Raw genomic sequence first — 24,318 nt, forward strand, 5'->3', positions numbered from 1 at the left:
CGTGTGCTCAGGCTGTGTGGCTCTCTGTTTATGTCACACGGGCTGTTCACACGGCCGTACGTGCAAGTCAGATCTGCCCACGGCCTAGCCCCACGGCCATGGGAGCCCCACGGCAGGCCACACGGGCATGTTCCAGGCCACACGGGCGTGTGCCCTTATTTTCAAGGAAAAGTTTCTAAAGTTCTCGATTTAGTCCCAAATAATTTCCTAAGCATATTTTGGGCCTCGTAGGTCCATATTAGGGACTTAAAGATGATATTTGAGGCATTTTAAATTGAAATACAGATTTATGACTCGATTTTGTTCGTTTATTAGTGTGTAATTTTGGTAATGCCTCGTAACCCTGTTTCGGTGACGGGTTAGGGTTAAGGGGTGTTACATTAATACTATAGTTACGATGAGCAAAGATATTGTCCCCACGAAAACTAAAAGTATTAGTAATTACTGTCTTTCTATTATTTAACCGATAAATTCAAATGATTGATTAAAAACTAAAATTAACTAATTTAATTAACTTACGAACACGACAAAAAATAATTCAGGAAAATAATCGATTAACAACCAAGAAGCGAAATAATACCTAGGAAAGAATTAAGCTAGACTTCATCTGTCACTATCAATCTAAATTATGCAATTTATTCACTTAGTATCTTGATCCGTAGAAATCCCTAAATTATGTTAATATCTATTTCAAGAGTAAGAGCAGCTGACTCTAGGTTGATTAATTGAAATTTCTTTCTAATTAAAACTCATATTATCACATTAACTCGATCTATGAATTCCCATATTAGATTTGACTCTAATCCAGTAGATTTATGTTGTCCTATTTCTAGGATTGCATGCAACTCCACTTAATTACGCAAGATCTACTCTTAAACATGGTATATTCCTCCTCTGATTTAAGCACATTAAACATGGATCAATAATCTAGAACTATCAAACCAAGAATTAAACACACATAATTGAGAATAAGATCTAAGTATTTATTGCGTAAAATAAAAATGAAAAGACATAATTCATCATAGGGTTCATCTCTCTAAGTATTTAGAAAATTAGTTCATACTAGCAAATAAAAACATTCAGAATACATTATAACCATAAAAAACAACTCATAATAATCTCCAAAGAAATCAAAAGGGAATCTTCAATCTTGATGGAAATCTGCTTCAGAATCCACTTAAATGGTGTTTTTCGAGTTGTTTTCTTAGTATTCTATGATGGCTATTTCCCATCTTCTTCTTTTTTTTTGTTATATATACGTCTTAGAATGCCCGAAAAACCTAAAAATCACGTTTTCCCGCTAGATTAGAGTGCAAATCACGGAATCGAAATGGCCTGCCACATGATCGTGTGGAAAGGGTCAGCCCATGTGACTCTTGTAACTTACTTCGATTTTTCAATTTTTGCTCGTTTTTCGCTCCTTTTACTCCTAAACGCTTTACTAAGTATAAAAACATGAATTTAAAGAATTAAGAGTATAAAATTCACCATTAACATCGAATAATGACTTAAAAACACATTAAGAATGAGGCTAAAAACATATTACTTTTAGCACCTATCAAATATTATTTCTAAAAAAAAATGTGTTCATGCTATTTTCGTGAATTTAGAATGTTGTAAATTTTTATATGTTAATAATTTGATTGATGTAAATTTTGATATATTTGTATATTTGTACTATTTTCATTTTAAGTCTTGTTTTAATAATTCTATATTGTTTTTATATGATTTAACTTTAAATTAAAAAATAAATAATTATACTCCCGAAATAGAATATGTGTTTAAAGACGCGATAATTATAAGCCCAATCCTCAAACATCAAATCAGTGAGAGTATAAATACAAAAATTCCATGACTTGGTGGGGCCGGCCCTTTGTTTTTAAAAGGGGAGTGGCGATGACTTTGATGTCTACATCAGGCCACGGCCACGTTTGGGCAATAACCAAACAAAAATAAATAAATTGATTGTTTGACCGGCAAATGTGGTTCATTTTATCACGGCATTGTAGTTTTAGTTTTATATTCATGAAGCACCACTCCCATCTCAATCATTTGCTGTGTGAACTGCGCTGCCCTTTAGAAATTTCATTTCTTTCTCATTAACCACATTGAATTAGTCAATTCAACCCATCAGCTAGCCTTGGATTTCTTTCAGTGGTTTATTAATTGTCATCAACCACTGCCATCTTCGTCAACCCTTTGTCCCCTTACCAAATACCCTTGTTTTTCTTTTTTAAATATTATTTTGGTGGCTAATAATCCATACCGTACCTAATTTCCTTTTCAAATGAAACAGCAATCTTATAGATTGTTTCCTTAGTTTTACTATTAATCCTCTCATCCATATTTTTTACCCATAAAACAGAGAAACCCAACATCAATGGGATTTTCAATACTACTCCTTTTTTATTTGATTCTCCCATTATTCCTTGCTATTCATGGTCTTGGAGCCGATCCATTCTTTCAACACAGTTGTATCAGCACAGCAGGTAACTACTCTGCAAACAGCACTTACCAGGCCAACCTCAACACCATCTTCTCTCAGCTCACCTCTCAGTCAGATTTCAACTATGGCTTCTATAACCTGTCTGCTGGTCGAGACCCCAATCAAGTTAACGCTATTGCACTTTGCAGGGGAGACAGAAACCAGGAAGATTGCAACAGTTGCCTCAACGAATCCATATCTGAGCTCAGCCAGCGATGCCCGTTTAGCAAGGAGGTGGTGGGATGGTCTGAATTTTGTACCCTGCGTTACGCCCACCGTACCCTATTTGGAGATATGGAAACCTCTCCTGATTCTTGTCTATATAACACACAGAACGTAACGAATGTTGATGAGTTCAATCAGGCATTGGATAACCTGTTGAATAATCTGAGCAGTCGAGCCGCAGCTGAGGGTCCTCTCCGCAAGTACGCGGCGGACAACACAACGGTCGGCGTGCTTCAAAGAGTATACGCTCTAGTACAGTGCAGTCCCGATTTGTTCGAGCAAGAATGTGGTGATTGTTTAAGTGTGGCTAAGGAAGGGATTAGAAGTTGCTGCTTCGGTAAAAGGGGATGCAGAATTCTTAAACCAAGCTGTCTCTTGAGGTATGAGTCTGACCCATTTTATCAGACTCCACTTCCGCTACCGTCACCTCCGCCGTCTGTAGCTTCTCCTCCTCCTCCCGCTCCTCCCTCTACTGAAGGTAAAGTTATTTTATTTTGGCTTAATCTGAAAATTTGCCCCTAACGTTATCCGACAAATATAATTACAGGCATTAAATTTTGATTATAATTTAAAATATATATAAAAATTTAATTAGATTTAGTTATATATATTTAAAAAATTAAATATAATAATTTATCTTTATATTAAATAAATATAATTAATCATATATGTAATAATAATAGAACGTAGAATGATATTATATCAATAATTATTTTAATGATATGTGAAAATTAAATGAAATAAACATTTAATGTATAAAATTGTAAAAAAATAAAGTATTATATAATTTTATACATTAAACTAAAATTTAATTTTTAAGTAATTAGACATTAAACTAAAATTTAATTTTTAAGTAATTAGACCATCTTTAAATTCTAGTAAAAAATAAAAAAGGGAACAAGTAAACTTTTTTATAATTTCATAATTTTTATTTGAAAACCTTAATTTTTTTTTGAAAATTCATAAATTTTATTTTTAATTTTTTTATTTTTCATAAATTATAAATTTTTTTATCAATTTTAAATTGTTTACTGATGTAAGAATACTTGTGGGATGCTGCGTCGATCGACACATCAGCTGTTAAGGGTTGCGTAACATTTTCTATCCAAATTTGATTAATTTGACCAAAATTTTAAAATGAAAGGTCTTACTCAAAAAAGAAGAAAAAGAAAAAGAAACCGGGGCTAAAATGACTAATTAAGCAAACATTAGAGGCAAATTTGGGCATTATGCCGATTTTTCTCTTTCTTGTAAAATGAAGAGTCAACAACTGGGAAACCGCAGAGCTCTTTGTTCGAAAAAGGGGAAAAATTTTCTCAAAAATGCATGGATAATTATACTGTTCTGTATTTTGGCCAGATTTATTTTCTAAGGTTTTCTGTTCATTCGCTGTCACGAGATCGGGGAGGCCACCACTCACCTATTAGCGTCTACTCATTTATTGAAGGGCGGCTATTTGTGACTTTGTACCTCCTCCAAATATTTAGTTTCTTACCTTCACCTTAAGTTATGGCACTTTTTTTTTTCAATTAAATTAGTCATATATGTAATTATTTTTTAATAGTCAAATATGTTTTTTTTAAGATTTAAAAAAATTAATCAATTTTAGAGATAAGGTATAAATGTATTTTTTGTAAAGTTGACAGAAAAACACTTATATCTGAAGAAGCTTTTGTTAATATGTTAGGGAAAGCATATCCCATTGAATGCATTTTATTTGAAATTTTCAAAAAAGACTTTCAATTAGGTATATTTTCTTGACATGTCAGCAAGAAGAATACGTTTTTACACATACTCTTTAAAATTAATTTATTTCTCTATTAAACTAAAAAAAATAAATTACATTTTAAAAAATATGAACGGAAAAAATCTAACTCAAAAATCAATATTTTAATTTAATATAAGTTAAATTTGTTCAGTCCGACTTCACTTTTGAACAAGTCAGGAATGAAGCAATTGTTACAACGAATACATCCCCTGTGCAGTCACGTGGTCCAACTTACGACCTACAACCTATGAATTACAGTCATAGAGTAATTCCCATGTGGTAGAAAGTGAATTTTATTTATCAATTACAGTGCTCATCACTTTTTACTTTTGCAGGAAATGGCAATAACACAACCCGCATTATTATCATTGTTGTTGCTTCAGTTGTTGGAATTCCCATACTAATTGCTTCCTCCATCTGCATCATTCGGAGGGCCAGAAAGACCCCACAACAATTACTTAGAAGTAAGTAAATATATAAAATTTGACTTGATTCAATAAAATGTCATTTACTTTATCTGAAATGTTCAAACAATTTCGCTTCTTTCAGCTGATGATGATGAGGTCATTAGGGCTGACTCCTTGCAGTTCGAATTTGCCACTGTTCGGGCAGCAACTAATAACTTTTCTGATGCAAATAAGCTTGGCCAAGGTGGATTTGGAGCTGTTTACAAGGTAAAGATATTGTTAAGAAACACACTAAAGAGTAAAGAAGAATTCCATCATATCATTTACAGAGATAAGGAGGGTATTTAATACAAATATTGTTGCTAACTAACTAACTGAATTACTGCTTAACTAACATAACTGCTAACACTAAAGTTATTCATAACATGCCCGAGCTTTGCCAACTTCCTTTCATGAACCATAACATGCCCAGAGCTATGTCAACTTCCTTTCATGCTTAGAGGTACATGATCATCAGACACCACACGTAGCTAGCTTCTGAACTTGCTGAACAACCCAATTGAGAGAGGTTTGGTTAAAATATCAGCCACTTGATCTTGGCTGGATACATGCCCCACTTGCAAAGATCCCTCAGCAACCTTCTCTCGCACAAAGAAAAGATCCAACTCGACATGCTTAAATTTTGAGTGCATGACAGGAATGGCAACAGCAACAGCAACCGAACTATCGCACCAAACTAAAGCCTTGACCTTGATTGGAGCAGAAAGCTCAGATAGTAAGGACTGAATCCAAATCATTTCAGCGGTAACATGCGCAAGGCTCCTGTATTTTGCCTCTGCAGTTGATCTAGAAACTACCTGCTGTTTGCGAGAACTCCAGGAAACGAGATTACCACCAAAGAAAACACAGAACCCCGAAGTGGACCGTCGATCATCCGAGTCAGACCCCCAACTGGCATCGAAGTATCCTTCAAGTAAAAACTTTGAAGACCTAGTAAACTGCAACCCATGACTCAGGGTCCCTTGTAAGTGATCCTTTTGACAGCCTTAAAATGAGAATCCAAAGGCTTGTGCATGAACTGACAAACTCTATTAACAGCAAATGCAATGTCCGGCCTAGTAATGACAACGTATTGGAGAGCACCTACAATGCTTCTGAACAGATGCTCATCTTCAATGGGATTACCCTCATGACTAGAGAGGTGGCAGGTGGAGACCATAGGTGTAGGAGAACTATTTACCTTGTCCATTGAGGCTCGACAAAGTAAATCTCGAATGTACTTTTGTTGACTGAGAAATACACCATTAGCGGAATAAGTGACTTGAATTCCAAGGAAATAGTTTAACCGCCCGAGATCTTTAAGAGAAAACCGATCATGAAGTTCTGTAACAAATTTATCTCTTGCTGAAGAGTTGGTTCCAGTGACAACTATATCATCAACATAGACCATGACGTATATCAACTGAGACCCCGTCTTTTGAACAAAAAGGGAGCTATCAGCCTTAGACGTTTAAAACTTAGCCTCGAGAAGAAACTCTTTCAGCTTATAAAACCAAGCTCGAGGGGCTTGTTTGAGACCGTATAACGCTTTCCTCAGCTTGCAGACAAATGTTTGACCACCGGGCCCTAGTTGTTCAAACCCCGAAATTTGCACCATGTAAATGTCCTCCTGTAAATCACCATTTAGAAAGGCGTTATTGATGTCCACCTGTCGGAGAGACCACCCTAGTGAAATAGCAAGAGCCAGCACTAGCCTGATCGTTGTGGGTTTGACGACAGGACTAAAAGTCTCCTGGAAGTCAACTCCCGCTTCTTGAAGATAACTTTTAACAACCAACCTGCCTTTATATCTAGCCACTGAACCATCCGAGTTTCTTTTCACCTTAAAGATCCACTTGCAGCCAACAGCTTAACGTCCAGCAGGTAGAGGCATGAGATCCCAAGTACGATTTGAAATCAAGGCATCGTATTCTGCTCGGGCAGCAGCCGTCCACAGAGGGCTCTGAAAAGCTTCACTAATGGAAGAAGGCTCCTTGTTAGCTAGAATAGAAGAGAAAACTTTTGGTTTGAACACCCCACCCTTAGACCGAGTTTGCATGGATGCAAATTTGTAGTTGAAATGCCTCTTATAGAAGAATCAGGCCGAGCAAGTAGAGCTAAAATATTAGCTGGTTCTGAAGAACCAGACCTTGTTGGAGAGGGAGATCGAACTGAAGTACCAGCTGCTGCTGAAGAATCAGAACACGTAGGAAGAGAAGCATTACTAGAACCAAGAGCAGACACAGGAGAACCTCTAGATGGTTCAGAAGAAGGAGAGTTTGCTGAACCAGGCGAAGGAGTTTGAAGAACCAAAGGAACATAAGACTGTTGACGATCAACTCTGACTGATGCCACAGGTGAACAGTGAGAGAACCTCAACTGAAAAGGGAACTGAAACTCGTCGAAAACCACATGCCGAGAGACAAGAACACGACCAGAATTAGTAAGGCACTTATAGCCTTTTTGATTGTCACCAATACCACACACTTTGCAGACCGAAATTGTAACTTATGTTGATTGAAAGGTCGTAAGTGAGGAAAGCAGGCACACCCAAAAACCTTCAATTGAGAATAAACAGGTTGATGCTGAAACGCTTCTCATATGGACTGATATGATTTAGAACAGGTGTAGGCAACCTGTTAACGAGATGAGCTGCATGAGCAAACGCATAAGACCAGAACTTCAACGGTACAGAAGATTGAGCTAACAAGGTCAACCCTATTTCAACTATTTGCCTATGTCTCCTTTCAGCAACACCATTTTGCTTAGAGGTGTGGGGACATGTGATTCTATGATGAATGCCAAGACGAGACAGTTCCTTGGACAGCGAACGATATTCACCCCCTCCCCCCGTCGCTTTGAAGAACCTTGATTGAGTGATTAAACTGCACTTGCACCATTCGATAAAAATGAAGGAAACACTGAAACACCTCAGACTTGGACTTCAGAAAATACAACCAAGTATATCGACTATGCATGTCCACAAAAGAAACATAATAGGAAAAACCATTAGATTGCACATGAGCTGGTCCCCAAACATCAGACACTACAAGTTCAAAGGGGGAGGAATACACCGTTTTTGAAGAATTAAAAGGCAATTTGTGAGACTTGCCAAGGTGACAAGCGGTACATATATTGGGTAAACTAACGCTCTTAAACGAAACATTACAAGAACGCAAAACATTAGCAAGCGTGGTAGCACACGGATGACCGAGTCTGTTATGCCATAACACAGGAGATGAAACTTGAACTGTGTAAATAGTAGGCAATTGAGACTGTTGAACATCAACACCAGCATGAGAAGATCGCGAGAAATCAAATCTATAGAGTCCCTTATGCATGTGGCCCACTAGCAGAGTTTTCTTTGAATGTAAATCCTTCACAAAACACAAATAAGGGTGAAACTCAAAGTAAATAGCATTATCACGAGCAAACTGTCCTACAGACATTAAATTTTTGCACACTGTAGGAACATGTAGAATAGTCTGAAGGCGTAAAAGCCTTGAACCAGCCATGAAGTGAGAAGTACCTACATGAGCAATGGACACAGAGGCACCATCACCCATAGAAACTTGACTTGTACCTATGTACGAGGAAGCAATAGCTAGATTGGCCATATCAGGAGTGATGTGATTGGTTGCCCTAGAATCAGGATACCAAACCTGATCAGGTGGAGAAGAATCATGAGCCCGAGAAATCTGCTGACTGGATGAAGGTTGAGGACATGACCCGCAGCAATGAGACACAAGTGAGTAAGAAGAACAGTCTTGACCATGTAACCGATGGTAGTTGACTGATATCGAGCTAGTGGAACCAACACCAGAAAAGTTCTCATCAAACCTGTGATAACAAGTTTGAACCAGATGTCCAACTTTACCACATAGTTGACACTGTGGCCTGGAACGCGACCAACCTCGACTCTACCCTCTGAACCTGCCACAAGACCAACCACGAATTTGCCCTCTGGACCCTTGTTTATGATCTTGAGAATAACGATTGGACTCAATAGACTGTTTCGAACTATCATTATTCCCTGGTTGTCGAGAAGCCAAATTGGCTTGGCAAGGAGCTTCTGTTAAGACTTCCAATTTTTGTGCCTCACAGTCAAGCAATATTTCAATCAACAAATCAAGAGACAAAGGAGTCGCAGACGCAAATACCCGAATAGACTCAAATTCAAGAGAGAGACCAGCCAAGATGACACTCACTTGTTCTTGCTCAGAAACAGGACTACCAGCAGCAGTCAAAGTATCACTAAGAGACTTTACTTTAGAAACATACTCTTTAATAGAAAGATTCGCTTTCTTGAGGGAGTATAAAGCATGACGCGTGCTCGAGACTTTAATGGTAGACTTTGCACTAAACCGCCTTTCGATGGTCATCCATATATCAAAGCTGGTCTTAGCAGTAGTAAGATGAGCCAAGATATCATCTGTCACAGTGGACAATAACCAAGAAGCAAGAAACTTATCTTGTTTCTTGTGAACCAGAAAGGCTGGATTTTCATATTGTTGACCATTAGACCCAACGATGAAAGGAGAAGGGGAAGAAACAGTACCTAGAACAAATCCTTCAAGACCATATCCTTCAAGAATCAGCAAAAGCTGATGTTTCCACAAAAGGTAGTTGTGATCAGCAAGTTTGATAGTGTCGTGTTTGGAGAAGTAATGAACGGTAGGTGTACGTAGACTGCCAGATCCATGCGAGTGAACAGCTTCACCAGGACTAGAGGAATGACGAGGCGTGTCAGCCACAGGTACAGTATCGGGAATGGTGTCAGTCGCCATGAGAGGGAAAAAAAAATTTACACCAAGAAGACCATAGCTCTTGATACCATGTTAAGAAACACACTAAAGAGTAAAGAAGAATTCCATCATATCATTTACAGAGATAAGGAGGGTATTTAATACAAATATTGCTGCTAACTAACTAACTGAATTACTGCTTAACTAACATAACTGCTAACACTAAAGTTATTCATAACAGATATCCCTTGTCAAAGAATATTAATTCATTTCAACTATGGAAGTTTAGCCTAAAGTTGGAAATATGGTATAGGGTCAACTTCCAAATGGAGAAAAGGTTGCTGTGAAAAGACTAGCTAGGGATTCTGGACAAGGAGACCTGGAATTCAAGAATGAAGTCCTCTTAGTGGCCAAGCTTCAGCACCGCAATTTAGTTAGGCTCCTTGGGTTCTGCTTGGAAGGGCATGAAAGGCTTCTCATTTATGAGTTTGTGCCCAACACTAGCCTTGATCATTTCTTATTTGGTACAGTTTCTGTTCTAATACTATATCACACATATATAGTTTGTTCTTATTCCTTTGTTATTAGTCGGAGACTTACTCCTGACCGTCTAATATTATCCAGATCGAGTCAAGCGTGCACAGCTGGATTGGGAAAGGCGCTACAAAATCATAGGTGGCGTTGCTCGCGGCATCCTTTACCTTCATGAAGATTCTCGACTAAGGATAGTTCACCGGGATCTTAAAGCCAGCAATGTTTTGTTAGATGCAGAGATGATTCCTAAAATTGCAGATTTTGGGATGGCAAGGTTGTTTGTACGGGACGAAACACAAGGCAATACCAGCAGAATTGTGGGGACCTAGTAAGTACAAAAACTGCATCTCTACATATTAGAAATGTTCTTGGAATCAAGAAAGATAATAGAAATGTTGACATGCAGTGGATATATGGCACCCGAATATGCTATGCACGGCCAGTTCTCAATAAAATCGGATGTTTACAGTTTTGGTGTTTTAGTTTTGGAAATTGTAAGTGGTCAAAGAAACAATTGCTTTCGAAATGGAGAAACCGTGGAGGACCTAATAAGCTGTGTAAGTATGATTATCTAAAACTATTAAATGATTGTATGAAACTCGAGTTCATCTTGAATATGTTGCAGGCATGGAAGAATTGGAGACAAGGGACAGCAATGAATATAGTTGATCCAACATTGAGAGATGGTTCAAGAAATGAAATGATGAGATGCATACACATTGGATTACTATGTGTTCAAGAAAACGTAGGTGACAGACCAACTATGGCTACAGTTATTCTAATGCTTAATAGTTTCTCAGTCACACTCCCAATGCCTTCCCAACCAGCATTTTTTATGCACACCAACATCGAGTCAGACATGTCATCTTCGTTGGTGTCTGAATCCTACCAATCTAGAAGTGAGGAACTCCCATTGTCCGAGAACGAAGCTTCAATTACTGATCCATATCCTCGATAGCCTTTCGGAATTATATTTATCTTCCTGTGTACACATGTCTTAATTGTAAGAAATTTAAATATTTACTATTTCCCCCACCTTTTTGAACTTTCTGCGCATAAAGTATTATTATTATTCTTTTTGGTACAACATAAACTATTATTATTTTTGTAAGAAATGGTAAAAAAGAAAAAGGAAACTCATTTGGACTGCTTCTATATTTCAACTTTCTATTTGATTTCTTCAAAACTGGAAGTAATTAGGCATATTAGAAAACCATGAATAATTATTTGATACAGATATGCTCACAAATAGATTAAATCTTTAATTAGTAATTGAAAAAAAATCAATAGGACACATAACAACATTTTAATCTTGCTTGTGTGTTTAAAAATTTTATACTGCTTTATCTAATAATAGTCTATAAATCATATAAAGTTAAGGTTAATATTTGATATGTTAACAATTTATTTATTTTTTTAATTTCATAAATAATCTTAAAAATTTGACACATATTTCTTTATTTAGTATTTATTTATTTTTAATATTAAACTATACCTCTATAGAATACTTATCAACCCCTAATCATGTTTGTAGAGTGTATAAACTTCTCTCCATAAAGCTATATTATTAGTAAATAAATAATTTTAGAAATTATTAAAAATATTAAGTTATGATTCTCCCATCAAATAAGAGTCCTAGGAAACGGAAATTTAATTTATCCGAAGCCAAAAAAGTTGACTGTTTGACATATTCAACCTAGATAGATTATATAAATTTTGGACAAACACGTCTAAGTAGTCCTTTATAAATGCTCATATGAATTAGAAGCCTTTCTAATAGGATTTCCAGAGCTGTATTGAATTTCATTACATTATTAGACTGAAAAGATGGAAATGGGATCTTCAACACTGCTTTTCCTTTTAGCTCTTAGCCTTGTTTTCAACTTCAGTACCGCCCAGAACTCTAATAAATTGACGACTTCAAGTTGTTCAAACGGTAGAGGAAACTTCACCGCCGGCAGCACCTACGAGGCGAACCTCAACAACCTCCTCTCTTCATTCTCCTCAATCACTGCAAATGATTATGGTTTCTACAATCTGTCCGTCGGCCAAGATCCCGATACGGCTAACACGATTGCGCTCTGTCGAGGAGATGTGCAGCCTGATGTTTGCCTTAGTTGTATCAATAACGCCACAAGTGAGATCACGAGTGAATGTCCCAATAGGAAGGAAGCAGCCATTTGGTATGACTTTTGTATGTTGCGTTATTCTAATCGTTCCATCGTTGGTGTCATGGACAGTAGCCTTGTTACGGGCCTGCTGAATCCTTCTAATGTTACGGATGCGGACAGTTTCCGTGGAGCCTTGAACAATTTGTTGGTCGACCTGATGAATAAGGCCTCATCGGGTGATTCTCTTCGCAAGTTTGCTACAGGGAATGTAATAGATCCCGCGTTGCAACCAATATATGCGCTGGAGCAGTGCACCCCTGATTTATCCCAGGAAGATTGCACCACTTGCTTGGAGAGAGCTTTGCAGGAAATCCCTGTATGTTGTGGCGGAAAACGAGGAGGCCAAGTGATTTTGACTAGCTGTTTTGTGAGGTTTGAGATGGAACGTTTCTACGATGAACCAGCAGTTTCGCCTCCCCCCGGCGGTAATACATCTATATGCACATCCGTTCTACATATGCTTTTCTGCAGGAAATTAAACCAAGTGTTTGCTTTCTTTTTTTTCAGATAGTAACACATCTCGAATTATAATCGCTGTAGTTGTTCCAACAGCCAGTGTTGTGATAATTATCATCTGTATCTACTTCGTTTTAAGAGCTAGGAAGACCAAGGAAACTGTTGAAAGTAAGATTAAACGTATTTCCAACCATTTAGATAAATATTGACTGGTTCAACTTTTATCCACTAAATAATTACTTGCTCCTCCTATGGCAGCTTTGGACGAAGAAATTATCAACCCAGAGTCTTTACAATTTGATTTTGGCACCATTAGAACTGCAACAAATAACTTTAGTGATGAAAATAAGCTTGGGCAAGGTGGCTTTGGGTCTGTTTACAAGGTAAAAGGAAATATTATACGTATGAATAAAGCATCCGCAAAGAACATTGTTAGTGTTTGACATGTGTATATACTTTGTTTGGATCTTTCAGGGTAGGCTTTCCTTTGGACAAGACATAGCTGTAAAAAGGTTATCCAGGGAATCTAAGCAAGGAGACTTAGAATTCAAGAATGAAGTCCTGTTGGTAGCCAAACTTCAACACCGGAACTTAGTCAGGCTGCTCGGTTTTAGCCTCGAAACAACTGAAAGACTCCTTGTCTATGAGTTTGTACCTAATGCGAGCCTCGACCGGTTCATATTCGGTATTGCTGCATTTACACTTGAATTTACTTGACATTATATTTTTGGTTAGTGGAAAGCACAATCTGATAACTTGCTGTTATATATACAGATCCAAAAAGGAGGGAACAATTGAATTGGGAACAACGATACAAAATCATAGGAGGAATTGCTCGAGGACTCCTTTATCTTCACGAAGATTCTCGGCTTCGAATTATTCATCGCGATCTCAAAGCTAGTAATGTTTTGCTAGACGCAGATATGAATCCAAAAATCGCAGATTTCGGCATGGCAAGATTGTTTACTATGGATGAAACACAAGGCAATACAAGTAGAATTGTGGGAACCTAGTAAGTTCCTAAAGTAGTAACATTTCTCCATGATAAGATAAACTACATATATACACACGGTTCTAACTAGTTCTTATTGTTGACTTATAGCGGTTATATGGCTCCAGAATATGCAATGCATGGACAATTCTCAGTCAAATCCGATGTATTTAGCTTCGGAGTATTGATTCTGGAAATTGTGACTGGTCGAAGAAACAATTGTTTCAACGATAGAGATAACATAGAAGATCTGTTAAGCTATGTAAGTATATATGAAATAGTTGTATATTGAAATAATGTAGGGTTTGTTGATAATCTTAATAAAAATGGTTGCAGTCGTGGAAAAACTGGAGAGAAGGGACAACGGTGAATCTCATAGATCCAGCTTTGAAGGTTTCTTCGTCATCTGAAATAACGAGATGCATACACATTGGGTTACTTTGTGTTCAAGAAAACGTGGCGGACAGACCAACCATGGCATCGGTTGTCATCATGTTGAATAGCAGCTCGCTGACACTTGCGATGCCTTCAGAGCCGGCATTTTTCATGCATAGCTCCGCTCAATCAGATCTCTCATCCTCCTCGACATATAGTTCAAGGGTTACCGTTTCCATTACTAGTCATTCCAATGACGAAGTTTTCCCCTTGGCCAAAAATAGAGAGCCTTATCTCCAGTAAATGCTTTCACCAGAAGGTTTATTTCAATTGTTTACGATTTTGTTCTGTTGTTTGACTTGTATGCATTAATGAACATGTTTCTTTATCCTTAAATAGAAACCCTTTTTATATGTTGGCTTGTCTTGGACAGTTTAAAGTTGAATCATAATTCGGTAATTAAAAAAATCCTATTTTTGATGACATCTTAGTGCTGAAATCTGAAAATTCTAATTTTATAAATGGTATAAAAATATAATTCATTTGCCAAAACTTTTGACCAAGTTTTGTTTGAGGTATTCAAAGGCCGAAACTATCTAACTAAACCAACCTAAAACTTCAACAAAGTGAACATCAATTTAGAGCCATTCACTGTATTAAAGAAAAACTAACTGCTACGAACTAAGTCAATGCATTTTTTTTTGAAGACCTAAGAAATTATTCATGACTACGCAAGCCAAAATAATTTCAATTTAAAATATTACTCTCATATATATATATTTGTAAAGACGTGTGTGTGTGTGATGGGATGAATTTGTTTCTAAATTACTCGAAAGAACGCGGGTCTAGCGGGATCAATAAGCCCCGAGTCGATCTCAATTTTCATGAAGCCAAAAAATTCCTCAAGACATTAAACCTGAAAGGGTATGAAAGTAAATAACAATAATAATAAAGGCCAATAAAAGTTAAACGCTTAAGTACGAATAAATGTCCTTAATGCATTTTATTATGGAGTGTTGAATGTTGATAACTATTTACCATATAAAGTAAAATAGACCAATTTTAACCTGGGTCTAACCCAAATAAAATAATAAATAGCCAATAAATAAACTAAAAAGTTCAAATTTATTAATAGTCCAATGGCCCAAAATTAAAACATAAATTAAAACCAAACTCATTACACATCAATTAACCCAAACCTACTATCCAAATTTTATAAACCCTAGCCCAAATCAGCCCAATACCAAAACAAAATAGCAAGAAGAACCTTAGCCCCTAAGTGCCTCAGTCGCCGCATGCCTAGGCCACCTCGCATGCCACCTCCTCCATGCGTCACACGACACCTACAACAAAATTAAATACAACAGCAGAGAGAGAGCACGCGAGCAACAGAGAAGTAAATAGCAAAAAACAAAAACAATGAAACCAACAGTTTGTAACTCAGCTTTAAAAGCCACTATCTCATCTTTGTATTTTTTTTTACGAACAAGGTTAATAGAAAACAGAACAAATTTTTCTGAAGGTAATTTTTATTTGCGTTTAAGTTTCTATTTATTTTACTTTATTTTTTATTTTTATTTGATATACGAAAAAAAGGAGAAAAGGGTACATTTCCATTGTCATAACCCTTTTTTTCAGTGTCGAAATCGGGCTAAAGGGGTTCGTGAGACTTGTGGTTTCGGCACTTGTGAGGATTTGAAGGCGGGCCTTCAAACGAGCCTTGAAATGGGACTAAAAGCCCATCTTCGCGCATCATCAGCCACCGAGTACGGTTGTGGTACGGCGGCCGGCGAGGGAACCTGATCGTCGGAGAGACAAAGCGGGAGAGGATATTTGAAAGCTGTTAGATTTTTTTTAAAAAAAAAAGAAACAGCAGAAAGAATTTTAAAATTTTTTTTTTTTTGCTTTTTATGGAACAAGTAAAACGGCGTTGTTTAGGGCCGTTTCAGTGGCCTCAAAACGGTGCCGTTTCAAGTGACCCATGACCCGACTCGCTTGAAGGGCGGAGATTGGCGTTTTATCCTCTTTTGGGATATTTATGCCCGCGGTCCCCTCGCTTTTGGAGCCGTTCTCAATTCGGTCTAATTTTATTTATTTATTTTCTTTTAGATCTGACCAGTTAATTTTAATCCCTTTTTAATTTAGTCCCTCTGTTCACAAGTTGAAGTGGCGCACTTAAATGGGGTTTGGGATATTTTCCCAGTTATCCCCTAGCATTTTTCAGCGCATTTCAAATTGGTCCACTGCTTCATTGTATACCTGAATTTTCCTTTGAATTTTATTTAGATTTTAATTTAATCCTCTTTATATACATGGGTTTATTTTATTCGAATTTGGACCTTAAAATTTCATTTTATTTGTAATCAAGCCCTTATGCATATAAATTTGGGCTCTTGATTTTCTTTATTTTTTTAAAACTATTCTATTAATTTTAAATTTTATATATTATTTTTTTTAAACTTGTTTTTATATATCATTTAAAATTGTTTTATTACTTATTTTAATTTTTTTAACTTATTTCGAACTCTTTTGATTTATTTTAAATTGTTTTTATTATTATTTATTCTAAGTTTCTTTTTTATATAATATTTATTTTATACTTTTATATTTATACACATATATTATCTATTTTAAATTTTTTTTATATATAATCTATTTTTAAATCGTTTTGTGCATCATTGATTTTAAATCTTTCTTTTACATTATTTTAAATTTATTTATTACCATTTTAAAATTGTTTTACATTTTATTTATTTTAATTTACTTTATACTTTTTTATTTTTAAAATTTTTATATATTATTTAATTCATATGTCTTTAATCATTAATGTTAGTATTTAAATGGTGTATGTTGTGAGATTATTGCCATTGTGTGTACTATGATTCGTTCATTTGTATTTTCATATTATTGCCATTCATTTGTGTAATATTTTCTTCGTGTATTATTATTCTATGCTCATTATTACATTTTATTTCATGTCATCACATCATGAATTAAATTCCAACGGGTTTCTCCATAATAGTCAATTTTATTTTACTCCAAACGAAATAAATGCACATTGTTAAGTGTTGTACTCGTTATCATTCAAAAAAGGAAAATTTTACAAAATAAGACAATATTTCGCATTTGGAAATTCGAAAAATTGCACCCTAACTTACGGGGTTTCGATTTTCTCGTTAAACCTAAATAGCCAAATATCCTTTTTAATTTTAAAATACCTGAAATTTTAATAAAAATTAAAGACAAATTTGTGCTCGAGAGTTCAAAGTATCGTGTCCTAACTTACGGGATGTGATACTTCGATATCTCGAGACGAGGGAATCTTAAGCAATCGTTTCAACTTAATTCAAGTATTTTTCAAAATAAACATTAATAAAAATGAATCGTATTTTAAAATCATTTCAAATTTCAGCTTTCGACATTAAGACACGAATTAATCAATTAGGTATCAATTTTGGGCATTACGAGGGTGCTAACCCTTCCTCGTGCGTAATCGACTCCCGAACCCATTTCTTTGAACTTCGTAGACCAACAATTGTTGTTTTAATGAATCAAACATTTTATTAAAATGATCAAATTGCGAGATGATCTGATCACACCACATAAAAAAGATTGGTGGCGACTCCATTTTTCGTTCTTTTGTTTTTAAATTAAGTCAGTGCACTTTTTTTAAAAAAAAATAGTTTCGACAGCTTGGCGACTCCGCTGAGGACGGTATAAGAAGGTCAAGCCACAAATTAATTAATTTTTTGTCTTTTGTCAAAAAATTGAAAATCTGTTTTAAACTTACGACCCTTTCATTGCATTTCATCTTTGTGGTTTTCATAATTTTATATGATTGGCTTTTGGTTCGAGTCTCTTAGTATACTTTTGTGCATCATATTGCATAATTGGTCAATTTTACCATTTGAAGTGGGAGTGAGAAACTATTCATTCGTGAGGTCTTCACCTCCGTATAGGATAGTGGATCACTTTCGGGATACATTCGTACCTGCGTCTTAGTGAGATTTTCATCTCCGTACAGCCGTAAGGAAATGTATTCCCATGAATTGAACTCGGTCCGTATGAGCCTATAATGGGTGAGGATCGAGGAATCAGCTAGTTCATGTACCTTTACTTTAGAACCAAACCACATGTAATGAGCCCTAAGAGCCTACCCTAGGTAGAACCACGCCGAACCCTAGCGGTTACTCGAATAGATGCTTGATTATTTCCCGTTTGCTTTGAGTTCTATTTTTTGTACATAATACTGACTTGTTGTGTTTTGCTGTTATTGCATGACATTCATCATAAAAAGGTGTTGATTCACGTTCAGTTACTAGATAGAAAAGCTTTGTGACAGCCCTAATGTGACCCTAGTCGGGAAGTGGTTTCGGGGCCACAAAACCAAGTCATAAAAATAATTAGCTGTCATATTTGATGCTTATTATATATATATGCATGTGTGAAAATTTCATATTTGAATTTTGTTTAATTGTAGGTGAATTTTAGTAAATAGGACTTATGTGAGAAAATTTTGAAATGTGATAGGTCAAAACATAAGGATCTATTAGTGCATGAAATAAAAGGGGGGACTTGCATGTCAATTTCCCCCCTAATTAGTAGTGGCCGGCCATGACAAGTATGGTGGACCAAGTGTGATGGGCAAAAACATGTCATAAACATGTTAAGTTAGTGTTTCATGGGAGGTATGATAAAATAAGGAGCATGTGAATAAAATAATGAAAGGGAATAGGATGAAAAAAAAAAAAGAAAAAAAGGCTTCATCCTTTGGTTCCTCTTGGCCGGTTTGAAAGGAGGAAGAAGAGAGGTTTCGGCCACCTTGAGCTTAAGGGGAGGTTAGTATATTGTGTTAAATTCTTAAGTTTTAAACTTGTTTCTAGTTAATTAGCTAATTTCTTACACAAACCATGGCAAAATTTCGAAATCTCGGTGATGGCTTGAGCATTCGGTTTTGGTTGTTGAAAGGAATGAGTTGGAGGTTGGATCATGTTAAGATTCGACCTTGTACATAAACATTAAGAGTTTGATGTTTTTGTGATTTTTGGAAGGTAAATAAGGTTATACACAAGATAAATACTAAGATTTTGGTTGACTTTTTTTAGTGAGGTTCGGCCAAGGACCTTATGTGCAAGTTTATTCGGTTTAAGTAGAGAAAACGTGACGGGTAGATATGAAGTAATGTGTATATTGGTTCGGCTGCTAAGCAAGGAAATAATTGTTAGTAACATAGTATCTATGCACTTATGTATATATATGTATTTACAAATAACCTATTTAGCTATGGATATCTAAGGTGTTAAATAATGAAATTCTTGAGGACTTGGGTTAAATAGCATTCGGCCAAGGACTATATGGGCTTGTTAATTCGGTTTAAGTGAAGAAACTATGATAGAGAAATATGACTAAATTGTGGACTTTGACAATTTAAATGATGCATTTTACTTGTGTACCGACCTAGGACGATATGTGTTTCTATATGAAGTTAGATGGTGTTGATGAAGTTCGGTAATGCATGATGTTTAAATAGTATTGAGCAAGGTCATTGTACTTAAATTGTATGACATACATGTATTGAATGGAATTGCCCAAGTGAAAATATTAATTGAATTTATTTGTTTAAATTAAGCTCAAGAGCAAAGGGGATCTAAATCCGATAAAGGGAAGGAAAAAGTGGTCGAATAGCCATCGAAACCGTTCGACAACACCCGAGGTAAGTTTTCGAGTAACGAGACTTAGTTTACGATTTGATTAAGTCATGACGTATGAGCGTAACAAATATACGGTGATATGATGATTCTACTTGAATTTTATGTTGAGTTAATTTGTCTATACGTGTGACGGGCAGCCGTATGTGCATAGAGATCGTGTCATAAAGCAAACTAAACCATGCTGTTTGTATGTGGCGAGTGAGCCGAAAATGGGATTGCTTAATACGTGACTTGTGTTTGAACTCTGATTATGAAAATGGAATATAAATGTGTCATGATTTGTTGATATGTGCATGAATGTTTGGATGATAACTGGGCTAAGTCCCGAAGGCATTTACGCTAGTGACTAGTTCCGGGCTAAGTCCCGAAGGCGTTTGTGCGAGTTAGTATATCCGGGCTAAGTCTCGAAGGCATTTGTGCGAGTTACTATATCCGGGCTAAGTCCCAAAGGCATTTGAGCGAGTAGCTATATCCGGTTAAATCCCGAAGGTACTTGGCTTGGGAATGAGCGACTTTGCTGTAATAGCTTCAATTAATACGCTCGTAAAATCCCAGCGATGAGGTATGTTTCGTGTGTGCTTTGAATTAGTTGATCCCTTACAAATAAGTATTCGCTCAATCGATAAATGAGCTACCGGCCTTTGGCTATGTTGATCTTTTGTGTATGAATATAAGGGTGGGTAATGTGAAGTAAGTATGATATTGAGAATTTGTGCATGTCAAATTATCCATTTAGCTATATGAATGCTACATTTTAGTTGTGTCAAATTTTATGGCTCAAAACTTACTAAGCATTAAATGCTTACTCCGTTTCTGTAAATCTCTGTTTTATAGATTTTGGTTCTTCAGCTATCGGATTCGGGATTTTTGAAGTCGAAGTCGCCCACACTATCAAAGCTCCTTTTGGTACACTTTTGGTTGAACTTTGAAATGGCATGTATAGGACACCCCTTTTTTTGTTATTAGTCAAGTACTTTGGTGTTGTATATATTTGGATAGCCATGCGAAAATGGCTTATATATATTTTGAGCATAATGTTATAATCATCTTGAATGTATATGTTCATTAGGAGGCATGGAAATGTTTGGCAATGATTAGCCATTAGAATGGTTCATCATGATTATATTTTGGGCTATATATGCTAAAGGGCTAGTTGAATCATGGAAACTATGAAATAGGTAAAGTCTACCTTAAAGGCAGATGCTGACAGCAGCAGTGATGTAGATTTGAAAAATCACTAAAAATATTAGGAATGGAATTAAATGGTGAATAAATTATGTAATCAAACCTTGATGAATCTACTTTCACATGGAAGAAACGAAACGATCATATGAGTTGTATGTTAAGAGATATATAGGTTTTCCCGAAATAGGGCCAGAACAGTTTCTGGATTCCCTGTTCCGAATTTGGAAATTCATTATAAATTAAAAAGAGATATTTAGAAGTCATTCCATATATGTATAGATTCCTTTTTGAGTCTAGTTTCTATAGAAACAAACGGCATCAGTATTGAATCCCTGTACAGGGAGATATCCAAGTCGTAATGCATGAAGGTCAGTGTAGTCGAACCCTGAAATAGGGGAGACTTTAACTAATAAACTGTACTAATTGGCTTGACCAAAAATTCTAGAAAAAAATGTAGATGGATATATGAGTATAGTTTTAGGAAAAATTTACGGAACTGGTTTTCGAGTTTTTGAACTCGAGATATGATTTTTAAGGTGACAGTGACGCAGTTAGCCAGCTCGTCTGGAAATTTAAAATGGACTGTGCAAATAAGTGAATTTAGTCCGTTCACACCTCGTGTCCGACTCCGGCAACGGCCTCGGGTACGGGGTGTTACAAGCTTAGCATGGAAAAGGGTTTTCTTGATAGAGTGGAGGATAATGCGGCCGTCCGAATTTAGTCTAAAAGGACGCAGCAAGAGAAAGGTGATAGTCTGGCTGAGGGATATGAATCAGAATTGTGGGATTTCACCGACATCAGTGTGACTTAGAATAACCTACAAGAACTAAAGAAGATATGGGACCAATGGGGTGACGAGATCAAGTAGCTATTTCACTATAACTACGGCGACTTGCCCTATCTACTCGATATAAAGGTGGACAAGCATTTATTCCGAGCCCTCACCCAGTTTTAGAATCTCGCTTACAATTGCTTCACTTTTGGGAGAGTTGATTTGGTACTGACCATGGAGGAGTACATGGCCTTACTTCGTTGCCCAAAGATTAAAGCCGACAAAGCCTATTCTAGAGCTACTAACATCTCGACCTTTGTAAAGAAATTGATGAATATCATGGGGATGAGTGAGCAGTGAGTTGCAGCTCAGGTTAAGTAAAAGGGAGACAGTAAGTGTATTCCTTGGAAGAACTTGAGAGATCTAATTCTAGCATATCCAAATATAAAGAAGAGAGTTGACGTTTTCACTTTAAGCATCTACGGTTTGGTCTTCTTTCCCAAGGCATGATGACATGTAGATGAAGCAGTCTCAGACCTATTCGATCAACTTGATAAAGGGGTCACACCCGTCCTTGCGATCTTAGCCAAAACTTTCAGATCATTAGATGCTTGCCGAATAACGAACGAGGGGAGGTTCATAAGGTGTGCACAACTTTTGCTATCGTGTATCTATAGCCATTTTTAGAAGGTAAAAAAAGTCTCATATCAAGTTTTTTCTGAGAATTACTCTCTATTGAAAGAACTAGTGGCTACGCCAAGGCGGGATGACCTTTCCAAAGAGAAATAGACAGCGATTCTCCAGAACCTACAAGTTGAAGACGTTGAATGGAGGGCCCTATGGATGACCCCTGACGAGATCTTGTATCGGTATGGTGACTTTGACTGGGTCCCTCTACTTGGGATATGGGAAGCCGTTGGGTACGCTCCACTACTCGTGTTAAGGCAGTATCGATCAAGGCAGTTTATACCTGTGACACAAGGGTTGGCTCAGTGTGAGTTTTCATACAAAGGCAATAATTATAAGAAGAGAGTTCGTGAGATATCAAATGCGTGGAACCAAACCCTTAGAATGAAGGGACTTGCCGCGGGACCAATGATGACCCCCGAGTATGACTGGTGGTGGGGGTAAAAAAATCAACAACAATATCCCAATGCTAAGTCAAGAAAATGCTCGGCCGATAGAGGAGAACTTACGAGTAGTCCCATTTGAATTAGAAATCATCAAGCAAGATTTTGATAAAAGGAGTGGAGAATTGGGCAAGAAGATAGAGCAATTAGAGGAGGAAAAGATGCAACTAGTATTAGATGTTGAAATCCATAAGCTAAAGGCCGAGAAGCTAAGGAAAGGGAAGAATAAGGTCGAAGAAGATTTGGGTAGTCTAAAAACAGATTACAAAAAGCTGTGTATGTCAATAAGAACTGCCGGTTTGGGTAAAACATCAAACCAATGGCGACAAGAAATTAAGGAAGAAAAGGCAAGAGCCGACCAATAGGAGAAGAAGTTTCAAGATGCTCGAATACGGGAGGACACTCTAAAAAAGAGTTTGTTTGAGAGCTAAAATGAAAAGGAGAGATTAAGAGTTCAGGTGGAAGAGTTGGAAAAGTCATTACATCAGTATCATAATCGCAACTCCATGGTCGAATTAAGGGCTAGCGTAAACAAGATTGAGGAGTTGAAAGGAATGATAGAAGAACTTGAGACCGCACTGCGAAATGGTGAACTTCAAGTTGAAATTCTTGAAGCAAGCAATGAACGTTGGAAAGAAAAGCTCCACCGCTCTCAAGATTAGATCAGAGATAGAGATTATATCATGGGCGAAGCTGTGACTCAAGTGCGAGAAGTGGCTGACCACCTGCAAAACCTGGCAGTTCAAGCTGATGTACTAAGTGTAAAGTATGAGTCGGAATCAAATCGGGGTTGAGAGTTAGCTTAGCTTCTTAGGAAGGTTAAGGCTTTGACATTAGGGAAAAGTCGTATATGTAATCCATCTTATGTAAAGAAATTTTTTTCTAGCAAAGTTGTTCTAATGAAACTAAATCAGAATCAATGCCTCTTTTTGCATTCATTTCATTCAATTGCATTACATTTCATCATATGCATTAAGTTTCATAAAAAGACCCTGATTAAACAAAATTATTTTAGTTAATCTGAAAACCAAGCTAGAGTCAACCAACCGAATACTGCTACAATACCCATCGCAAAACCAAAGCAATGGATCAGATATTAAAAAGATTAGAACAAATGCAAAGGGATATGAAAGAGAAATTGCAAGCACAGATGCAAGAGCTATTAGGTAAAATACAACAAGACGTGAGGGAACAAATGCAAGAGTCCCAAAATAATATGATAAGCCAATAGGTGCAGTTACTAGCTAAAGAACATGAAAAAGAGAAAAGCACTACAGTTAACTAAGCAAACGATAATGAAGACTCTATCTATCCTCCAGGCTTT

General features: G+C 36.5%; 3 protein-coding genes across 4 annotated transcripts; all 3 read left to right on the top strand.

Annotated features, from left to right (window-relative positions):
• Positions 1–2,052: 2,052 nt before the first annotated feature.
• LOC121230681 (putative receptor-like protein kinase At4g00960) lies at positions 2,053–11,360 on the top strand. Of its 2 annotated transcripts, XM_041115874.1 has the most exons (8): positions 2,056–2,489; positions 2,635–3,188; positions 4,814–4,942; positions 5,028–5,152; positions 9,983–10,193; positions 10,294–10,531; positions 10,610–10,760; positions 10,829–11,360. In XM_041115874.1, exons 2-8 carry the CDS (start codon positions 2,780–2,782, stop codon positions 11,159–11,161), a joined length of 1,596 nt encoding a protein of 531 aa, XP_040971808.1. In that variant the 5' UTR covers positions 2,056–2,489; positions 2,635–2,779; the 3' UTR covers positions 11,162–11,360. The 2 variants fall into 2 exon arrangements, with proteins under 2 accessions (XP_040971807.1, XP_040971808.1); XM_041115873.1 differs by having other exon boundaries at positions 2,053–3,188.
• A 488-nt stretch (positions 11,361–11,848) lies between these two features.
• LOC107929825 (putative receptor-like protein kinase At4g00960) lies at positions 11,849–14,609 on the top strand. Its single transcript, XM_016861341.2, has 7 exons — positions 11,849–12,799; positions 12,882–12,998; positions 13,089–13,213; positions 13,305–13,515; positions 13,605–13,842; positions 13,933–14,083; positions 14,158–14,609. Exons 1-7 carry the CDS (start codon positions 12,031–12,033, stop codon positions 14,497–14,499), a joined length of 1,953 nt encoding a protein of 650 aa, XP_016716830.1. The 5' UTR covers positions 11,849–12,030; the 3' UTR covers positions 14,500–14,609.
• An 8,366-nt stretch (positions 14,610–22,975) lies between these two features.
• LOC107929827 (protein Spindly-like) lies at positions 22,976–23,656 on the top strand. The gene is made up of 2 exons (XM_016861344.1): positions 22,976–23,341; positions 23,435–23,656. Exons 1-2 carry the CDS (start codon positions 22,976–22,978, stop codon positions 23,654–23,656), a joined length of 588 nt encoding a protein of 195 aa, XP_016716833.1.
• Positions 23,657–24,318: the final 662 nt, after the last annotated feature.

The sequence above is a fragment of the Gossypium hirsutum genome, chromosome A06 (genome assembly GCF_007990345.1).
Source record: "Gossypium hirsutum isolate 1008001.06 chromosome A06, Gossypium_hirsutum_v2.1, whole genome shotgun sequence".
Lineage (NCBI taxonomy): Eukaryota > Viridiplantae > Streptophyta > Magnoliopsida > Malvales > Malvaceae > Gossypium > Gossypium hirsutum.

Bases quoted from the DNA above. Each gene is read 5' to 3' on its own strand.
- LOC121230681 (XM_041115873.1), top strand. From the start codon at position 2,381: ATGGGATTTTCAATACTACTCCTTTTTTATTTGATTCTCCCATTATTC. The intron at 3,189-4,813 runs GTAAAGTTATTT...TTACTTTTGCAG, and splicing joins CGCTCCTCCCTCTACTGAAG to GAAATGGCAATAACACAACC. The intron at 4,943-5,027 runs GTAAGTAAATAT...CGCTTCTTTCAG, and splicing joins CCCACAACAATTACTTAGAA to CTGATGATGATGAGGTCATT.
- LOC107929825 (XM_016861341.2), top strand. From the start codon at position 12,031: ATGGAAATGGGATCTTCAACACTGCTTTTCCTTTTAGCTCTTAGCCTT. The intron at 12,999-13,088 runs GTAAGATTAAAC...CTCCTATGGCAG, and splicing joins GACCAAGGAAACTGTTGAAA to CTTTGGACGAAGAAATTATC. The intron at 13,214-13,304 runs GTAAAAGGAAAT...TGGATCTTTCAG, and splicing joins GCTTTGGGTCTGTTTACAAG to GGTAGGCTTTCCTTTGGACA.
- LOC107929827 (XM_016861344.1), top strand. From the start codon at position 22,976: ATGACTGGTGGTGGGGGTAAAAAAATCAACAACAATATCCCAATGCTA. The intron at 23,342-23,434 runs GCAAGAGCCGAC...TAAAATGAAAAG, and splicing joins AAGAAATTAAGGAAGAAAAG to GAGAGATTAAGAGTTCAGGT.